Raw genomic sequence first — 16,525 nt, 5'->3', positions numbered from 1 at the left:
AGTATTCGATAGTTTATTTCATAATATTGTTTCTAAAGAGTATATTCTAGTGATAAATAAATAAAAGTTATTCTTTTAAACTGCAAGTAGTACTTACATTTTCTTGAGAGGGAATTATTTTCTTTATTGTAGGAAACTGGTGACGCTACAGGGCAGCAGACATGGAACCACAATCAATTCCCAGGACAATTTTTGTAGTTTCGATACTTGTCAGTACAGCTGTATGTCGGAATTTAGGTAAGAAACATTTCATATTTTATTTTCTAACGATAAAATTTGCAAACAAACTGTGCTGCGTATATCTGCATTTACTTGCAAAGGAAGGTCGCGAAGTACGAATCTAAATCTTTATTGATTCTTAATATTTTATATATTTATATATTCTTTTATCTTTATAAAGATCTTTAAATACAAAGGTGTATAAAGAAAGTAAGGTGAATTTTCGATTTACTTAAAAAAAAAAGTGCATAAATAAGTATCTGAAACTGTACCACGTTTGACACATGTTATCACTCTAACATTCAAGATAAAAATCATTGGGGTCCAAACAAGCGTTCCGACGCGACACCAAATCGTCCAAGGAAATGCTGCTCCAAGTTCCGTAGCCTTTTGTACCTCTTCCACCGTATCGAAACGCCACTTATGGAGGTGTTTTTTTTAAGGGATCCAAAGAAATAGTAATTGGAAGTGGCTAAATCAGGACTATAGGGAGGATGACCAAGAATTTCCCAGTTGAAACTCATGATGTGAGTATTGATCCATTGGTTGCATGTGGTCGTCCGTTATCCTGCAGTAACAACACCACTTCTCGTAGTGTTCCTTTTCGTTTCGGGCTGACATATGGCTACTTTCAGCCTGTCCATGTTTTCAGTGTGTGTCCACAGTAATGCTCGTACCCTTTACCAGAAATTGAACATGAAAAACACCCTTGCGGACCCAAAACAGAGTAGGTATTGTTTTCTTGGCAGTTTTTTTTTTTTTTTTTTTTTTTTTTTTTTATATATATATATAACAGCGGTGACGGATGTTTCTGTATCATACTGTAGCGTTTTGATTCAGGTAAGCATAGGGGATTGAAGTTTCGGTGAAGAAATAATTTTCTTCGTGGGCATATCATGCAAGGTGGGTCAGGGAATGCCCATTTGAAGGTGTTTTCAGTTGTCACTCATGTTTATGCACTCAGCGAGCACACGATTTCCTGGATCCAAGTTGATGATGGACGATACTCCTCACTGAACCATACGATATTTGGAGTGTCATCCAAATTCACTCTTCTGTCTTCACGAATCAATGCATCGACATCACACATGCTCCTGTCGGTGATGAACGTTGCTGGTCTGCCTCGTCTGTCATCATTTATCACAATCCTTCTACCATTTGCGAATGCGGCACCACACATACAATTGTTTCTGCGACATAACACTCTCTTCATAGACCTCTCAAATTCTCAATGAATGTAAGGTGGATTATGTTCCTTACCCATAAGAACCAAATACCACGGCGCACATCTTAGAGTAATGTTCAAGTGAATGCGCCATCGCTCTAGGTAGCAGACGGGTTGCTGTAAGAGGCTGTAATTGCCGTCAGTCTTCCCTCACCTTGGCATCTGCAACATACAAAATAATAATTTACTACACATAAATCTCTGGATTTTAGAGACAAATACGCCTTATTTTCTTATATATTATCGACTCATTCTGCAGGAGCATGTCATCGCTGATCAGCTTACAGTACTCCCTATGTCTTTGAATAGACAGATGGGAAAAAATTGTCATATCTAAAATGAACTCCTCAAATTGCGAATACATAATATCTAGGTTCCTGAATGGCAGTGTTTGCCTTACCTATAGGTAATTTATCTGTAGGGTTCAGTTGTGTATCAAAAATAGCACATTCCAGGGGTGTTGTACTTTGAATATCAGTATATAACCCTTTCATCAGAGGTGTCGAAGACATGGCCTTGGCATCTCTAAATATTTCGAATATTTATTTGTTTATAAAATTAACGTGATGTGTCTAGAATAGCGATGAAAATGTTTTAAGGTGTCTTTATTCTATATAAACCCATTTTCTCTTGCTTCTGTTCCTTTCAGTATATGTAAGAGTAGAGTAAGTAGATTCGGAAAGCCTCAAAATACTGAATATCGCATGAATATATATAGAATATAAATAGCATATTCATAGGATATTCATTAGTATGTGGGTTTTGTAGTTGATCTCGATTTTTAAAGATTCTGTTTCAGTAGATCCCTATAGTTCACTGAAGTTTAGGAAGCGCTTATATGAAAAACTTTAATTTTGTTAAGTCCTTGAAAAAATACCAATATTTCTGTAAGGTAAGGCTAGTGCCAAGTTCTCTCCCCCACGGAAATAAAATATCGCGTTCAAATCCGTACAGAACGAGGAAATGAATCTTGTCGAAATGCACGCAGCTAAAGTTAAAATGTGATGGAGAGTCAAATGAGAACTTTAAAATGTCCGACCAATGATAACTTGCACTAAACAGGATTAATTAAGTTTAAAGGTGCTCTAATCACCAACAGGTGGCAGCACATTTCCGTTATCCTTCCCATATATTTTGTAGGGAGCCACAATATTAGTAACAGTTCAATCAAACTCAAGAGACGGATATTGAAATTTTGTTGAGAATCAATAATCAAAGAATACTTCGTATACATTTTTGATATTTTGTTTCTTTTATTGTTGCGAGAGTTTCATTGTTAGAAGCATGTTTCTGAAGGTTAAAATAGTGCTCCCAACAATGAATAAAACAAAATAATTAGAAAATGCACGAATTATTCTCTAATTATTTATTCAACTTTTCTTTGGACATAATTTCAGTATTGATATCTTGAATTTGATTGAACTATTTTGAATATTTGTGGTTCCTCGAAATACAGGTATATTGGAAAGACAGAGAAAACGTGCTACAATTTCTTGGCCGCAGACTATCATTTATAATCATCTTAAAATGTGAGATCGAAGAATACAGTGATCCATATATACATATCACGGCGGCCAATGTACAAATAAATCAGTAAGTTTCGAAAATGCGTGAATTTTGTATTAAATTGCTTTGCTTTGGATCATGTTATAAATGGTGTATTTTTATACTACTGACCCGTTCTGAGGTAACGTTTCAATTTGGTGCTGCGACCTCTAATTAGAAAGTTTAGGTGTCAACGAAATTCGACCAGATTTTTAAAAGACGAGGCAACAAATGCGATTCAAAATTGTCTGGTTTGTGATTATTGAGTGCGATATGACAGTGGTTAATAAGCAGGGCTTGAAAAATCCAATCGCCTGCTCGCCATTGGCGAGTACTTTTTTACATTTGGCGAGTAATCTCCGATTAATCAACGTATCAGATGTCACTCTTTGTTTTTATTTGTAAGAGATATGCCAATAAAAAGAATAAAAAATGTATTGATATGTTTACTGTACCGCAAAGTGATTTTGATTATTTGTATAAACATACACTGTGACTGCAAAATGGTCTGACTAGTACATTTTTTGGCTGGAGAATACTTGCAAGCAAAATTTTTCAAGCCTTGTTAATAAGAAACTACATTAAACGGGAAAGCAACTAAGTAAAGCTTAAGGCTTCCTTCTCGCTCTTCCTTTACGCAGTTGCAGAGGGTTATTATTATTATTATTATTATTATTATTATTATTATTATTATTATTATTATTATTATTATTATTATTATTATTATGGTACGTACATTAAATATTTTATATTTACATTGTACGGCATAATTTGAGGTCTTAATATCCTATTTTAAATATTGTTCAGAATACAATTCGCAATTTTACATACACTCTTTCTCCTCAACTAGTTCGTTAAATTGAGGGCTTACTGCATATGATTTTGTCTCCTAGATAAAAATATAACCTAAATATGGCGTGGTATTTCCTGATACACAAAATAGGATATACGGAATTTTTGACAAATTGTGTTTTCAGCACTAATAAATCAGATTGATTGATTGATTGATTTGGAGTTTTACGTCCCGTTCAGCAGCGAGGCTATATGAGACGTGGACCTACTGATTAACGTGGAATCCGAACCACATGAGCTCCCTCCGGGAATCGAACCCGGGTCTCCCGCGCCAAAGGCGCGTATGCTAACCGCTTAGCCACGGAGGAGCTCTACTAATAAATCAGAATCGACATAGCATACCGGTTTATCACGTTTCACTCCGAACACTGTCTTTCCAGTTTTACATATAGTCGTCGACAAATTAAACAGCATTTTTTTTTACATATACTGCATACAACCGAGAGTGACGTAATCAAAGCAATTTGTAAATTAAAATCTCAAAATGTTGCACGACCTGACAACATACCTAGTTATGTAATAAAAAGGCTGTAAGGAAGGTTTAGTACTAATACTTATTAAGATACATAACATTTCTCTACAAAAGGCAGTATTTCCAAATGACTGAGAAAGATAATTCATTATAGTAGTTTATAAATCAGGCGATAAATAAGTCCTAAAGACGCATTACCGTAATAAAAGCCACCAGTAAAATATTCGAGTGTATTTATTATTCAAGAATATATTCAATTAAAAGTAAAGTGTCAGCTACATGGTTTTGTATTAACAGAAAAAAAGTCAACTGTTAACAGTTTTCTTCAAATACCGCAAGAAATTTCAAAGGCTATAAGATCACAATAGGATGCGATATAGATCTTGTCAAAGCTTCTGATTCTGTCCTACATTTACTTTTACTCAACAAGTTATCAGCTATAGGATTAATTCCAAGATTTCAAAAATGTTTCCAGAATTTTTGTGAAGATAGATTCTACATTTCCTGATACTAGAACTATTGAAAGAGGGATACCACTAGGATCTTTCTTGCGGACTTTACTGCTCTCAATCTTTATAAATGATTTACTTGAATTAAATAATGACGTTGGTATTCTCAGATATGCTTACAATATTAAAATATACAAAGTTACCAGAGATTATACTGGTATAGAGAGTGTCCAACATTATATACACGTACTAGCGAGTTGTGCCAATCAAAATAAAATATATTAAAATGAATAAGACAAAAGCTATATCATATGAAAATAACAAACTGTGTGGTGACCATATATTGTATAGACAGAATCAACTTAGAAAAAATCAGAATTATAAAAGACTTAGTTGAAATATTGGACGTTAAACTTTTATTTGATGAATGTGTTAACCAGAGATGTCATGAATGGTTTAGAATTTTTATTAACTCAGTACAAGAGTTGTAATAGTATTGACGCATATAAGTGTAGCATTGTATAAGATTTTGGTAAGACCAAAACTAGGATATGCATATCTAGTGTGTAACTCAGTATCTTGAAGCTCATTCTCAGGAGCTAGAGCGAGTACAAAAGAGGTTTATAAAATGCTTATATTTTCAAGCCAGATACGATTTTAGTAGTTACATTTGCGAACAATGGGCCATATTTTTTTAAACTTGACCTATTGGAAAAGAGACAGGTATTATCGGACTCTAATACAGAACTTTGAAAATAATAAAGTATACAGCTCTTATTTAGTAGAAAACATTTTATTGAAAGTTCCTAATGTTAGAACAAGGCAAGGAATGAAGTATGTTAAGTAATAGGTCTGTTTTAGATAGATTACTAAGAAACTGTAACTTTAAAAAGACTGAAAAAAGTTAAGGTAATTACACTCTCATTAGTTTGCATGTACATGTATCAGCAGAAGTCAAGCAGTATGCGAACATTTTACTCTTCTATTTCTTTATTAATGTTTATATTTCTAAATGTACGAATATATGATTACGAATAGTGCTGTATATTGACTTATAGCTGTTCTGAACATCTTAAATGAATAAAGAATTGTTATTATTTACTTTCCACCAACAAATAATTAACATTTAGAGAAAATGTAAGTTCAGTTTATAATTTTGAGTTATTCGAAACAAGAATGCCACGTGGTGATACATTGGACACTTTTGGTAACTGCGAAGGAGTTAGTCTTTGCGTGGATCATCAAGCTGACAGAATCGTGCGTGACTCTGAAGCTAAACTTTGGTTGCAAACTGTAGTAATTTATTTCACGCAACACTATTTGTGAGAAGTTTGTATTGGATATTATCCGAAGGCATTGTAACAAAGCTGCAGTAGTCAAAATACTTGAGGCGATGCTCTGAAATAAAAAGAAAGAAAAATAAATAAATCATAATAAGTGTTCGACATACAATCTCATTCTTGTGTTTTGTATGTCTGTTCTAAGTTTTCAGTTCACAGCAACGTGATATTTTCCCCCTTCTTTCTCGTTCTTATAATCTGTCTGTTATAGTTAAGAATACTCTAGAGAAGGAATATCCTTTCTTACAATACCTGAAATGTGTTGAATCAAATTGAAATCATTGTAAGTTCAGCAATTCACGATTATGTAGGACAATTTTCAAAATAATGGAAATACCCATGTAGTGCAACACAAAATCTTTCCGTTATCGGCATAATATTTTTGCACAGCGACTGTTGTTGGGTGACAATTGGTAATACACAAGTTAGTGTAGTACGGATTCGGTGTATGATGAAATGAAATCTTTAAGCTTTGCATTCTACGATTATGCAGGCTAGGCTAAAGGAGACGCTGATGATGAGAAATAAATGAAATGGTAGAATGAAGAAAGAGAGAGGAAACGGGAGTACCCCGAGAAAAGCCACATACGCAGTACGAAGCTCACTTGACACGAGCTGGGATCTAACCAAAGACCCTATGCACCAGAGTTGAACGCTCTACCACTTACTCATGGCTTACGGATTCGGTGTACGAGTAGAATAGAAGGGGACTTGTGCAAAATGGGAGACTTTTCTCATTTTCAAAGAGGGTATATGAGGCGCGTAGTATCAAAAGACGTCAAATCCATTTTTTACCGAAATTGAGTTATATATCTCTTGTTACATGTTTGATCTAAAAGAATTCCATGAAAGGATAGTTCTGTTTAAAAGCTTAATATTTCATACAAAAAAAAAAAAAAAAAAGAAAGAAAGAAAAGAAAAGGAAAAAAAGACTACCCGAAACTACGCAACCTGGATGTGGTGGATTTTGATACTAGGCGCCTCATATGATAGTGATAGGTATGCGGTTAGTTGGTTGTTGGTTCAAGTATATTCAAGACTATGAGTGTGTTAGGTATAAGCCTTGCAGAAAGAAACTGCGTCAAAGCGATAATGACATACAGGATTCGTGGCAGAGTATCATCAGAGAACATAAATAGTGGCGGAGACCAAGTCTAGATGAGACCGCGAACATTGAAGAGAATTGTTACGAAGAACCGTAAAGCTAATGAAAAACTCTTAACTGTTTGCAGAACTCGATCAGCATCTGTGATGATCTGTTTCTACAATCAAGGTTTGACAAGAGGTGCGCAACCTCAATATCTCTGGTAGGTTTATGATTGCGAAACTTCTTATCACTGGCACCAACGTGGGAGTCCGTTCCATTGTACACCGTTGGGACGACTTCTTAACGGATGAATTTTTGAAAGTTACGATGTAGACATTTTAGGTGACTTGCTGCATCCTATTGGAGGCATGGCGAATCAGTGGTAGAGCACTCACTTCTTCAACGGGTTCGTGGTTCGATCCTAGGCCAAGTAAGTTTGTGATGGACAACACCGTATCCATAAGTTTCCTAGGATTTCTCACGTTTTCTTTGACAGTCTTATTCCATCAGTTCCTTCAATATACCTTCACTTTCATTGGTCAACCTTCTTCTTTAGCCTAAGGGACATAACCATGGGGCGGTAAAGATTTTAATTTGGTGCATCCTATGGTTTAGATGTTCCCTAACAACGATGCAGTCTTCCGAAATGACAGTGTGTCATTTATGTTAGACATGATTTTAGAAAATTCAGTGTGAACATTAACACCTCACCTAACCCGGTCAATTACCCTATTTAAACATAATTAGATATATATGGTTAGTTTGGGAGCAACGATTCCGATAAATATTTCGTCTTCCGTCATCGCTGGCAGAAATGAGTTCTCCCTGAAATGATCCACTATTTCTCTGGAAACGATTCTCAAATTACATACCACAATTCCTCTACACTATAGGAGATCCGATGCCGTATTTATCAGATAACTTGCATTTTGCTAGAATGTTCCCATTATTTTGGTAACTATGTATATACATAAGTAGCATATTATCTTCGGTTAGATTACATTTTGTTATTTTTTATTTTTTTTTAGAAAAATTTTTTATCAAATGAGTATGAAATATATATTCCTACTTTAAAAATATCTTGTTAGTTGAGTATTAGTGACTACTGACAGTTGAATTACTCAGTTTTATTTCTAAAGAGGCCCACTCACGGTCCATGGTTTGCGCAAACAAGGCTGTTTGTGCAAACAGTTTGACCGTGTGTGGCGATGTATGAACTGTTTGCGCAAACGTTTGTGCAAACATTTTCCACATCGAACTCGTTCGAAAATTGTTTACACGAACATGATGTTTGCGCAAACACGTGGACCGTGTATGGGCATGTTTGTGCAAACACGAGCTTTATTTCCGAGGAAGCCTAGTGTACAGACGCTTATTTCTTGCGCTATGGCGTCAATGAATAGGAATCAAGAATTCTGTCGAGAATTTATTGACCTTTATCGAAATTTGCCTGAACTGTGGAAGGTAAAGAGTGAAGATTATAAAAACAGGAATTTGAAAAATGCGGCATATGAGAAGTTATTGCAGATTTCAGATGAGAAACGACATGGCCTTGTGTTGGCTTCACACGGCGTCCAATTGGCATTGAGCGGTGCTGACAGTTCGCGACAAGCAGTTATGCACGCTGTCTTCTCGCGCTACTGCGAATCTTGACAATATCACAGGCGCTACTTAGAAATATTGTACTAGCACATTAACTGCTCACTTTACCAAGTAGAGAAAAGAATTACGAACAAATACGTGAAAACTACATCTTTCTATGTCAACTGGTTGTCATGATAGACGCTTTGAAAGGTTTCCATATAAAACAATTAGTAAAACGAGCGTTGAGTCCCACGTCTAATTTCCAGTGGATTTTGTTTCGATTTGCAAATAGAACTCACAACTTTTATTACAGGATAATCAGGGGTGTAGCCAGCAAGTTGTTCTAGGAGAACATTACTTTCAGGGGGAGGCAAGCTTTTCACATACTAAAACCAGAACAAATTACCTCTTTCACAACATGAAAGCATTTTAACTTACCATACATACATATACATACATACTATGCGCATATTATATTTTCACAATGCTTCCTTATCAAAAGACGGATCGTGACAATACTGAAGTTAAAAACCGGAAAATGAAATGAAATCTTTGAGTTTTACGTCCCACGGTTATGCCGGTTAGACTAAAGGAGACGGTGATGATGAGTAATGAATGAAATGGTGGAATGAAGAATGTGGGAGGAAACGGGAGAACCCCGAGAAAACCCACGCACGCGGTGTTTGTCCACCACAAAGGTTAAAAACCGGAGTGCAAAAGATGAATCAATAAGCTATTCATAAGAAAATAAATGCTGTTTATAGCAGTCTGTTTATCTGACTTTGTGTTTATGTAGGTTAAAATACTAAAGAGGAAAAAAAACGAAAAAATATTAACTCCGATATTATTATGCAATAATATAGTAGTGAGTTCACAGTGCACCCAGTTAGGGAAATGAGAATATAAAGCATATGATTAATTTTAGTTGATTCAATTAGGTATAGAAACCGTATTGATGATGATTGATTTTTTTTAAAAAAAATTCATATTTTATTATAAAGTCCTTCATTTGCATTAACTGTTAAATAAGTTTATTATACATATACCAGACGAACCTCATTTTGGAGCTGGAAATAGTTCGGAAAGACAGAGCCCCCTTTTCCCCCGTGGCTACCTACCTTTGCAATCTTTGCCATCATCGTAAGAATAAAGCATGGGACGTTTGTAATTTGTTTTGAAATTTACTTCAAGATAGACCCTTTCTTATTCGACAGAAGGAACGCAGTATGTTTTCTGTTTCTTTTTTTCTTTCACGTTCCACTGCCTTATGTGCGACTTTTCTCCTAGGGAATCAAAAGCATCAGGCGTCTGAATGGTGTCATAAATTATCGTAACCCAAAACAAACTCGAGCATATCGAGTTGCTTAGGAATCAGATGGATTACTTTCGTGGCACCTACACGAAGAACAAGGGTGCTACTTGTTATGAAAACGGAGAAGGAAAGAAAGGGGCTAGTGTAGAATTCATCAGTGTCTCGTTGCTTTCTTTCGTGGTAGTTCGTTTATTCTCCAAAATTATAGTTGACAATGTCTTTAAGCATACCGAGTACAGCAGAAGTTTTATTTTCTGTCTTCCTTTTTTTATTTTTCTTTCAAGTGCTACGAAGTCAAGCTCGAAGAATTATTTTTTGTGCTTACAGTTTTTGGAACCCATAAAAATAAATTTACAAGAGTCAGATTCAGACAAAGACGAAATATTAACTGACATAGATGATAGTGAAAGTAGTGTTGAAGACAAGTGTTTAGCATTTTCACTGGAAAAGTTAACATGTAAGTAATTTAGTTGCTATATATACTTCTAGGATGCACAGTCAAAATTCTTGAGTTTGCTGGAATAGTACATCTACATTGTGAATAATGTTGCCAATGTATGTGTCATAATCAACCACTCTTTCATCCACACCCTCTTCTTTCTTTTTGGTTTCGCGGATATTTCCGCTTCCAAAGCACAAGCAATTACTATCGCTAAACAAGCTGCTTCAGTGGACATGCTTACGCGATTAAACTCAAAATTGAACTGAAGTTTGTGCAAACAGTTGTATCGTGTGTGGCCGAGTGTTTGCGCAAACACGATGTTGGCACAAACATGATGTTTGCGCAAACCGTGGACCGTGAGTGGGCCCTATAAGTAGCAACTTTTTTTTTTTTTTTTTTTTTGTAAATTAAACATTTGAGTTAATCCATCTTGATGTTTGCTTTTCCATATACACTACTATTTAAGTTTTTACTTCGGTTTAATAGTTGATGGCTAGTTGTTCGGTGATTAACAATTTCCGTCTTCCATGTGAGCTGAAAGCGATTAACGAATTAGGATTAAATAATTGGTGCAGTGACATTCGGGTAGAGACAAACAGAAGTGCTCCACTAAAAGCACAAATATGGTGCTGTTCACTTGAAACTTACAGTACATAATCTGGGACTGAATCTGCAATTGTACACACTAGAGGAAGCACTGGAACTGGAAATACTACTACTACTGTACATTTCATTTGTTGACTCGAAAATCATAGAATAATATTTCTCTCTCTTCTGTCCTTCTTCAGTTAAGAATATTGTGAAATCACTTGAATTTCTTGAAAATTATAGCATTCTTATGGAACCAGATTGCGTTCATTGTTGAAACTGTTATATTGTTAAAGGTTTGGATATCTCTCAACAAACAAGCTATTTCAACAATAAAGAAAATTCTAAATAAAAAATCGGCACGGATTGTTGCCTTCGATAGGTTATGAAATTCCTTCTCTAAAAATTTGAAATCTCTAGGTTGAAATTTGTAAGAGAAATCGTGAATTTTCGTGAAAGGTAAAAAATACATGAGAGAGATACGAAGACTGTAGTGACATCCATCGGCATAACTTGTCCCTTTAAACTAACCTTATGGTACAAACACCGTGAGAAAAATTACTATTTGCCAGCCTAGCTTAACAAGATTAGATGCATCTAATTGTATGAGATGATTGAATAATGTACATAACACATGTCATCAAATAAGAAATCTAATTTTGAAAGAAGTCTTAAAATGAACATTCAAGGGAACTAAACGCAGTTCTTCACAGTCCGAAGCTTACATATGTCAGCTGTTATAGTATGATGGCTTATGCCTCCATCCATGACTAGTATTGATTAAAATAGTATTTCTTTAACCACAAGGTGATAATGGTGACTATGTAAAATGAAAAATAAAAGTACTAAATGTAAAATTATACTGTATTTTTCATACATCAGAAGAAAAAAACAGCACTAAGTCATTCTAATATGGCGGCTGTGCTCTTCCCTTCCCGTCAAGGTTACTCAACTGCCTACTCTCTTTCTCTTTCTCTCGTACAAGATGCACATACATTTTCTACTGGTAGTAGCTCTCACCTTGATAACCCGAAGGCAATGCGTGTGTCTGGTCGTCCTGCCGATATGTAAAGTCCGGCATCGCTGTATAAGGCAAGAACAATGCATTCACGAAAAGCGTGGCAACATTGTTATCTGAAGATGAGGGCGAAGACTTAAGTAATAATGTTCGTTTGCTTCCATAGTATGGAAGAATGGAAAAATGCCGAAGCCACAGATCCCGAGGAAGTGAAACAAAATAGGTATTTATTTTCGATATGCAGTGTTGGGTCTTTGTGGCTTGTGCTTTTTAATGTTTATATGTTCACATTGGTGCTCAAATATGATGTTTTTCCGTACTTCTGTTTCATGTTTTTCAAATATGTTAAGCTTCCGATTTTCTATTTTTTCATCAAATATAAATATAGTTATGTTGGCGGTTATATACGCTGTGGAAAGAAAAATACATTATATGAACACAAGGAAAAGTCTAAATATCCCCTAAGAATTCCTCTTTCAGGACCTTCAAAAAGATACAGCTAACTGCTTGGTGTAACTGGGAGAAAATCATCCTGTTTAGGTTTCATAAATATTCACTTCAATCGTTTTATCCATTTCAAAATTGTCAAGATCTCACTTAGTAGTCTAAAGATCCCAGGTTTGAATTCTACAGCTGGCCATACTGTATTCCCTTTCCCAGTCCCACCAGGCCAGTGCTCGGATCTCTTGTCAACGTACCTCCAAAATTTCTGAGCTTGATTATTAATAATCGTTCATTGTGTTTATAACCTATTTACTACCTTTTACGTGATTATTCCTATTTCTGTATCGCTCGGTGTTCATAATATTTATCATATACACACACAAATACTTAAAGATATCACAAGTACAGTGCTATACCAGACATATAATGTATAATCCAGGTAATTATCGATTTTACTATAATAATTGGGCAACACCAAAATTAATATTGGTAGCTTCAAAATTCTCGTTGATGCTGTGAGAATGTAATTAATTAATTAATAATAAAGGTTAATGAGTCAGTAAGAATATCGTTAATCTGTGTGCATATATAAGTATAAACCCACTGACTTAACTCCCAGATTCACTCATCAACAGATCTCCGAAACTATTAGACGTAGAACCTTGAAATTTTGTGACAATGTTTTTCTTGCATCGTAGGCTGTAGATAAGACGGAGTTTTGCTAAATGTTTATCTTAAGATAGAATACTTGAGTTTTTTTTTTTTTTTTTTTTTTTTTGTTCTGTTAGCCAAATTTTCGAAACTGTATGGCGTAGAACCTTGCAATTCTCTGTAAAAGTTCTCGTTGCACCTCAGGCTGTAAGACGAAGTTTCAGGAATTGCATATCTTTAGAGATGATGGAAAGCTTAAATATATATATTTTTTTTTACATGTTTGCAGGCGCGCACTCAGAAATTTTTGTTGGGAGGGGTACAAGCTTTAAAAGGGATGTCCAATACTATATAAGAGGAAGAGTACAGATGAGGTGTAAGATCAAATTTTCATGCTACATCAATCATTTCCCCGTTAAACAAGTATAGTTTATTGAGAAGTATATTTGATACAAGTATTATTTTATTCATTTTGCAGAATTTGTTTTGAAGTTTTAGTTTTAAAATATATGGGAAAGCACATCTTTCGAATATATATATATATATATATATATATATATATATATATATATATATATATATATATATATATATATAACGCAAACACTTCTGGATTGGTTTCAATGAAACCTTCACAAGCGCCATGATTAGAATCCTAGGTTGGTTATAGGTCTTAGTTTAGTGCCTAGAGCGTATGCCTTTGGCACATGAGTCCCCAGATTATATTTCCGCTGGCAGACCAACGAACGGCAGACACTTATTTTGTTCTGATGAAAATATTCATTAGTTGTTCATTTGCATTCAGGATGGGATTCACACTGACATAACTTCTTTCTCGAGTGACTTTCAGTTTAGTTTTCTGCAATTTAATGATATGCGATTTAATTCTATGCCGTATATTATACAGGAAACTGTGCTACTGATTGATCACTTTGTTCAGAGGTTGTCTCACGGAAGAAATTCTATTAAAGGGAATTAGTTTGTGAATGTGACTGGACATAGAGCATCTTGTCTTAGTGATTTAAAATCCAAATTTCACAGAAACAGTCGTGATGTAGTATAATTTTCTAAAATAAACGTTCCTTATATTGATGCATTTTATTATTTTTATTTTTATTATTTTATTATTATTTTTATTGTTCTGCTATAGCATTGCTTACATTCCAGTATTGTGCTATTTTGAGAGAATAGTTTCCAGGTATTCCTTTAAAATAAACAGAAACGTGTTTAGAGTTTCATCACTCGTAGTAAGTTGCAGGGTACTGCCAAATATAGGAATGACATGAAAACAGCATTAAGGAAATATTCTGACACAGGAAATTCTTGAGATATGAGCAAAGCATGGTCAAAACTGACTTCCGTGTAACTTTTAGTATCTGTCACTTTATTCACATAGAAATGAGAGATTGGTTGATTGATTTCACGTTGTTTCTGCTTCATTGGACTGAGTATTCACTTTGGAAGGAAAAACCTATATTATTTTTCCAATCTTTCTTGGCATCTAACTTTCATAGTGTTGATGACATAGAAGGAATTTCGGAGTAGGGATACTTTTAAAAACTAGTTTATACTTTGTGTTGAAAGACACGATTGTCCCTCCTTATAGAAAATTTGTTATAAATGTTCAAAACGTATAAGCCGGTGTTGTTACAAGAATATTTTGATGCATTTGCGTGCATTTCTAACTTAAGAGTTTTTTTTTCTTTTTTTTTTCGGCCAAGTGGCAACAGACGTGTTTTCTGTTCGTGTGGTCCCAAGTTCGATTTCTAGTGAGGATGCTTGTCCCTGATACAAAATTGAGTAGTAGTAAGGAACTTTCTTAACCAGTGTGTTCCATGTCATGCAGCATCAGTTCCGAAAAATTGTATTAGTCTCCAGTTAATGAATCAACCTGAAGAGAAAGAAAGTGCAGGAAGCTACGACTTGGAATCAGTGCAGTACTCAGATAAGAATAAACTATATAGACTATTGGAGGCTGTCTTGTAGATCAGAGGAAGCCAGTAAACAACATTCTGTACATGAAAGAATTACGCACATTTCATCAATCAAAAAATTGGGGTAGAAATTTGTAATATGAGTCATATTGTGGACAAAGCTTCTTCGCATGAAGTTGAGGTTATCATTGGGAAAGGATTTTCAGAACTTCCTCGAGTTTCGTATAAGTAAACAGCATAAAAATTGTGGGAACATAATAAAATCAGTCGATTTAAACTTTAAACTTGACAATTAGTGTGCTACTTTCGTATAAAATGCAAGAATTAAGGTAGTATCGTTTCATACATGGGACCCAAAATACATTTTCCTAATATATAACCCTCACGCGTTCTTGTATCTTCAGTTTATTTTGGTGGATATATTTTTAAGTGTTGGAAACAATTATATGGTTAAAGTTTGTATAGTGAGTCAAACAATTCATGTATTTGAAATGCATACATACCTCTCCTGGACGTTCTGTTCCAGTTGGTGCAGCAAACTCAGGATCGGATGGGCATGCCATTATAGTCTTTGTTGAAAGACTTTCGTAAGCTGATATTGAACATGCTGTGTGTGGATGTGAAACGACAGCTTTTGAAACGAAGCGGGTGTTCAGTTACGTTTTTAATATAATTGTACGTTATACACACATTTATTTTATTTATTTGATGGGACTAAGGGAAAAAGAAAGAAAAAAACTAATATAATAAGTTTCACATTATGCTGTACTTAATAGTGTACTATGAAGCATCATTCTTACGAAACCTCCAAAAAATAACTCTCTGTGGTTCACAGTATTTCGTTTTAGCATTTCAAGTCAAATGCATTGCTTCGGCAGCATCTATAGTAGTGTAGTTAATGATATCCAGCATTCCTCAAGTTTGTGTATTTACTTATCTCCGGAAGATGTTCTACTCTGAATCGTAATGCAAAGACTACATCATGGTGATGTATTATTTTATTTTCATCGACCATGTGAATTCCTATAGACAGTTAGGGGTATTGGTACGGACTACTTTTTTAGGGTGACACCTGTACGTCCATTTATTTTTTTCAGTAATTGCAATTTTAATGCGTACTTTGATGGGTTTCCTTTTCTCAAGAGTTCATTTTTTCGCCTTTGGGACTATAATTATATTGCACGAACTATCATGTGGCAGATGTAACGTTTCCTCTGCCTGTAAAAAAAGAAAAAGAAAAAAAAAGAAAAGAGCGTCACGTAATCTCGTAGTTAGCATTGAAAACGAATTTAGATTTTCTTGTTCTTTTCTTTAGTGGTTTGTATTAAGCCAAACACAAACACGTCCAGCTTGCAGAGAAACG

General features: G+C 34.9%; 1 protein-coding gene across 6 annotated transcripts in view; it reads left to right on the top strand.

The window, feature by feature from the left end:
• Positions 1–16,525, top strand: part of Cirl (Calcium-independent receptor for alpha-latrotoxin) — a 205,599-nt gene that overhangs the window by 53,807 nt on the left and 135,267 nt on the right. For all 6 annotated transcript variants that reach the window (XM_081762842.1, XM_081762843.1, XM_081762846.1 and 3 more), the window contains exon 2: positions 133–237. In XM_081762842.1, the coding sequence (XP_081618968.1) occupies positions 162–237 (76 nt within the window). In that variant the 5' untranslated portion in view covers positions 133–161. The remainder of the gene's footprint in view (positions 1–132; positions 238–16,525) is intronic.

The sequence above is a fragment of the Thermobia domestica genome, chromosome 6 (genome assembly GCF_964235325.1).
Source record: "Thermobia domestica chromosome 6, izTheDome1.hap1.1, whole genome shotgun sequence".
Classification (NCBI taxonomy): domain Eukaryota; kingdom Metazoa; phylum Arthropoda; class Insecta; order Zygentoma; family Lepismatidae; genus Thermobia; species Thermobia domestica.
This window is presented reverse-complemented; position numbering and strand designations above follow the sequence as displayed.